Here is a 6,045-nt window from a genome sequence, read left to right on the forward strand (position 1 = left end):
TTAAATATAGTTGATCAGCAAAAGGAGTGTAATGGCCTGCAGCTTTTCTCGATCACGTGCATACTCATTGGTGCCAGCTGCAAATGTTAGCTCAGTGCTCCTGCGTTGGGTGAGGGCGTCCGGTTCCTGTTGTGATGGCAGGAGTACTCTCTTCTTTCTGCAAAGGAGGACACGATCAATACATAAAGGGAGGTTAGTAAAATCATTTGTGTGACCTAAAAAAAGAAAAACAAATTCCTAAAAAAATTGCTAGGCTAATCAGAAAGTGGAGACAGCTTCAAACAGATTTTCTGGCGTCTGCAGTCTGGGAAAGTTCTGGTCCTTCACTCCTCAAAGCCAGCAGTCTGCAAGTCTCAAAAAAGTAAGTTAGTTCTGTTACAGATCAAAGGGCTTAGGTCTGCAAGCAAAGAATGTACTCCCTTAAAGTGGTTTAACCCTTAAGACCAGCTGAAGTGCTGTAACAAAGGGGGAAGATGCCCACAACTTACTTTTAAAAGGCATATATATAGAGCAAAACAGGACACACACACACACACACACACACACACACACACACACGAGAGAGAGAGAGAGAGAGAGAGAGAGAGAGAGAGAGAGAGAGAGAGAGAGAGAGAAAGAGAGAGAGAGAAAGAGGGAGGAAGGGAGAGAGGGTAAGAAAGCAATTGTAAATTTTAACCATTTGGAATCTGGATTAAGGGCATATAGAAGTTCCATATTATTCTTGTAGCTTTTCTGTAAAGCTGAAATTATTTCAAAATGAAAAATTACCAAAAAATCCTCAGATTTCTTGTATTTATTAAGTATGTCTTTTTTCTCTTGGTTTTCAAAATCATATTTGGAAGCAGGGAGACTTTTTCAATTAGACAACTTCCAGAAATACATCAATAGGTACTTAATATATACTATCTACCTATGACTCTTCTGTGAATGAATATGAGAATTGCATAGAGAAATGTAGAGAAAAGTAGAGAAATGCAAAAAACTGTAAAAGATTGTCCTCATCTACAAGTCATTTACATTGGGGAACTTAACACGAATATTCCAGAAGAAAAAGTGAAAAAGTTGCCATAAATAAGATATCTTATGAAATTATTTAATGGGTAAGAATTTTGGAGCTGTAAAGGACATATACCTTGGGATAGGAAAAGAGTTATATTCTAGTCATCTATTCATGACCCCAAATATATTTCATGTGGACCTATCACTCATGTTAAATGTGAAAACTTACTCAGATATATATTTACACTTCGTATTATTTCTTTAGAATTATTTTCCATACTTTATTACATATTTAAGACACACATATAAATATGTACTTAGATATGTATATATCTGTGTTTAAATAAAAATACTGGGTTCTGAATTGTGATCTGTTATATTTTGCAGACCAACTTATTTTATTCTAGGAGTTAATTTATACTTGAAAGAAATCAGTTTAAATAGTGAAGAAATATAAACAGTCTGCCAATTTTTAGGGACATAGTAACTCAGAAAAGTGAAGCATAAGAAACAGTAGAATGTGATTGATAATAGTCTTCAGTTTGAAATAATACTAGTATGACTTCATCATAATTTATATCTTACCAGCCAATATTAGAGTCAAGAGACTTCCCTTGTCCTGTATAGTACCCATGAAATGACGCTGGATGGGCCAACATGCCTTTTTTCTTTTTCTATTCACAACTCAGTGTTCATTTTTAATATTCGTGCTTCTGCCCCCATTATCCCAAGGGACTTCGTGGCTCTCTTAATTATGGGAAAATTAAGTTAACACTTTTTGAAGTTATAAGCTTTGTTAGAAAAAAATAATGGGCAGCATGGTTAGGGAGGTTTTAATAGAGATGAATATCCTTGTTATGCCAGTTATTTTAAACTGGGAAACTCTGAACTAGATTTATCATTATTATTTTTAAAATAATTTATTATAATAAAGTTTATTATTATACTATTACTTGATATAGAAACATTTAAAAATAAAGCACAACATTGGAAAAAAAGAAAAATTAGAGAAGGGACCTCTGTATTATTACCCATATATAGTCAATTGTTACTATTTCTATTAATTAGAAAAAAAATTATTTTAGAGAGACAAGGAGTGTGAGCAGGGGAGGGACAGAGGGAGAGAGAATCTCAAGCAGTCTCTATGCTTAATGTGAAGTCTGATGTGAGACTTGATCCCATAACCCTGGGATCACAACCTGAGCTGAAATCAAGAGTTGGCCACTCAACTGACTGAGCTGCCCAGGCACCCCCAAACATTGCCATTTAAACTATTTTTGTGTACTTCCCTTTTTCCCTTTTTTCTAAAGATTGGATTTTAATTTCCTCGCACATAGGTGTCATACTGTATTTATAATAATTTACTATGCTTGTTCACCAGGTTCTTATTAGTCATTTCCCATGAATGCTTCCTAATAGCTGAATATCATTCCAGCTTCAGTAGCACATAGAGGATTTTCCTAATTTTTCAATAACCCATTTAGTTCTGCCGTGACAAATTAATAGTGATGAAAAAAAACCATCAGCTTTGTACTCCGGAGACCTGGTTGAGTCCCCACTTCCCTAGTAAGTGTCAGACTGTACTATAAGCAAATTGTTACCTATTCTCTTCAGGCCTTAGCTTTCTATGTAAAACATGTAAATAGTAATGGCTCAAATAATGTAGTGAGAACTAACAGATAGTGTATGCAAAACACCTATAAAGAACTCACATCCAATGACCTAACATTAGGAGACAGCATAACATAACAGGTAATAATATGATTTCTGGGGTAGTAATTTTTTAAATTTAATTTTAATTTCAATTAGTTAGCATCCAGTGTAATATTAGTTTCAGGTGTACAAGCTAATGATTCATCATCTCCATACATCACCCGGTGCTCATCACAAGTGCCCTCCTCAATCCTCATCACCTATTTAACCCACCCCCCTTCTCCCCACACCCATCTGCCTTCTGGTAACCATCAGTTTGTTTTCTATAGTTGAGTCTGTTTCTCAGTTTGTCATTTCCCCCCTTTGTTCATTTGTTGCTTAAATTCCATATATGAGTGAGATAATATGGCATTTGTCTTTCTCTGGCTGATATTTTCCCTTCCCTAATACTCTAACTCTATCCATATTGTTGCAAAGGGCAAGATTTTATTGATTTTATGGCTGAATAATAGTCTGTTGTATGTATATACAACACTTTTATCCATTCTTCTGTCAGTAGACACTTTGATTGCTTTCATAATTTGTCTATTGTAAATAACACTGCAATATGCATAAAGGTGCATATATCTTTTCATTTTTTATTTTTAGTTTTTTTATTTAAATAGTTTATTACCAAGTTGGTTTCCATATAACACCCAGTGCTCTTCCCCACAAGTGCCCCCCTCCATGACCATCACCCTCCTACCCATTCCCCCCTCCCTCCTCAGCCCTCAGTTTGTTCTCAGCATTCAAAAGTCTTTCATGATTTTCCTCACTCTCTCTCCCCAACTCTTTTCCCCTGCCTTTCCCCTTCCCATGGTCACCTATTAGGTTTCTCCTGCTAGACCTATGAATGAAAACATCTGGTATCTTTCCTTCCCTGCCTGACTTATTCTGCTTAGCATGAGTCCCTCCAGGTCCATCCATTTTGCTACAAGTGGCCAGATTTCATTCTTTCTCATTGCTATGTAGTACTCCATTGTATATACCACATCTTCTTGATCCATTCACCAGTTGGTGGACATTTAGGCTCTTTCCATGATTTGGCTATTGTTGAAAGTGCCGCTATGAACATTGGGGTACATGTGCCCCTATGCATCAGCACTTCTGTATCCCATGGGTAGAGCCCCAGCAGTGCTATTGCTGGGTCATAAGGGAGTTCTATTGTTAATTTTTTGAGGAACCTCCACACTGTTTTCCAGAGCGGCTGCACCAGTTTACATTCCCACCAATAGTGTAGGAGGATGTCCAATTCTCCACATCTTCACCAGCATCTATAGTCTCTTGATTTGTTCATTTTAGCCACTCTGACTGGCGTGAGGTGGTATCTCAGTGTGGTTTTGATTTGTATTTCCCTGATGATGAGTGACGCTGAGCATCATTTCCTGTGCCAGTTGGACATCTGGATGTCCTCTTTGGAGAAGTATCTGTTCAGATCTTCTGCCCATTTCTCCCTGGATTATTCGTTTTTCGGATATAGAGTTTAGTGAGTTCCTTGTAGATTGTGGATATTAGCCCTTTATCCGATATGCCATTTGCCATTCTCTTTCCTATTCTGTCGGTTGCCTATTAGTTTTTTTGTCATCTGAGAAAAGTGAAAGCTTGACTTCTTTGCCGATTCTGATGCCTTTTATTTCTTTTTGTTGTCTGATTGCTGATGCTAGGACTTTCAGCACTATGTTAAACAACAGTGGTGAGAGAGGACACCCCTGTCGTGTTTCTGATATCAGGGGGAAAGCTCTCAGTTTTCCCCCATTGAGGATAACATTAGCGGTGGGCTTTTCATAAATGGCTTTTATAATGTTTAAGTAAGCTCCTTCTATCTGACTTTCTCAAGGATTTCTATTAAGAAAGGGTGCTGTATTTTGTCAAATGCTTTTTATGCACCTATTGACAGGATCATATGGTTTTTATTTTTTCTTCTGTTAGTGTCATGTATCACATTGATGGATTTGCAAATATTGAGCCAGCCCTGTAACCCAGGAATGAATCCCACTTGATCTTGATGAATAATTCTTTTTATGTGCTGTTGAATTTGAATGGCTAGTATCTTGTTGAGTATTTTTGCATTCATATTCATTAAGGATATTGGCCTGTAGTTTTCTTTTTTTGTTGGGTCTCTGTCTGGCTTAGGAATCAAAGTGATATATGCTTCATAGAATGAGTCTGGAAGTTTTCCTTCCATTTCTATTTTTTGGAATAACTTGAGAAGGATCAGTGTTAACTCTGCTTAAAATGTCTCGTAGGATTCCTCTGGGAATCCATCCAGCCCTGGGCTTTTATTCGTTGGGAGATTTTTGATAACTGATTCGATTTCTTCACTGGTCATGGGTCTGTTCAGATTTTCTATCTCTTACTGTTTGAATTTTTGTAGTGCATGTGCATTTAGGAATTTGTCCATTTCTTCTAGATTGTACAGTTTGTAGGCATATAATTTTTCATAGTAATCTTAGATGATTGCTTGTATTTCTGATTGTAAACCCATTTTTCTTCATGATTTTGTCTATTTGGGTGTTCTCTCTTTTCTTTCTGAGGAGCCTAGCTAGAAGTTTATCAAGTTTGTTTATTTTTTCAAGAAACCAACTGTTGGTTTCATTGATCTGTTCAACTGTTTTTGTAGATTACATATTGTTTATTTCTGCCCTGATCTTTATTATTTCTCTTCTTTTGCTGGGTTTGAGATGCTCTTGCTGCTTCCTTTCTAGTTTTCTTAGGTGCTCTGTTAGATTTTGAGTTTGCGCTTTTCCTAGTTTGTTGAAATAGGCCTGGATTGCAATAAACTTTCCCCTTAGGACTGCCTTTGCTGCTTCCCAGAGAGTTTGGATTGTTGTATTTTCATTTTCATTTGTTTCCATATATTTTTTAATTTCCTCTCTAATTGCCTGATTCGCCCAATCATTCTTCAGTATGGTAGTTTTTAACCTCCACATTTTGGAGGTTTTCTAGAACTTTTCCTGTGGTTGATTTCAAGTTTCATAGCATTGTGATCTGAAAGTGTGCATGGCATGATCTCGATTCATTTGTATTTATGGAGGGCTGTCTTATGACCCAGTATGTGATCAATATTGGAGAAGGTGCCATGCGCACTCGAATAGAAAGTGAATTCTCTAGCCTCAGGATGCAGAGTTCTAAATATATCTATTAATTCCATCTGTTCCAGTGTGCCATTCAGGTCTATTGTCTCTTTAGTGATTTTCTGTCCGGTTGACCTATCCATTGTTGTAAGTGGAGTATTAAAATCCGCTGCAATTAGCACTTTCTTATTGATAAGATTGTTTCTGTTTGTGATTAGTTATTTTATGTATTTGGGTGCTCCTGAATTCGGTGCACAGACATTTATAATTGTTAGCTCTT

At 36.7% G+C, this 6,045-nt stretch overlaps 1 protein-coding gene across 1 annotated transcript in view; it reads right to left on the reverse strand.

Moving 5' to 3' along the window:
• LOC115302250 (olfactory receptor 11G2-like) overlaps positions 1–6,045 on the reverse strand; it is a 24,240-nt gene continuing 18,195 nt past the window's right edge. Inside the window, exon 3 of the mRNA XM_029952206.1 lies at positions 1–157. Within this exon, the coding sequence (XP_029808066.1) occupies positions 1–157 (157 nt within the window). The remainder of the gene's footprint in view (positions 158–6,045) is intronic.

This window comes from Suricata suricatta, chromosome 9 (assembly GCF_006229205.1).
Source record: "Suricata suricatta isolate VVHF042 chromosome 9, meerkat_22Aug2017_6uvM2_HiC, whole genome shotgun sequence".
NCBI lineage: Eukaryota > Metazoa > Chordata > Mammalia > Carnivora > Herpestidae > Suricata > Suricata suricatta.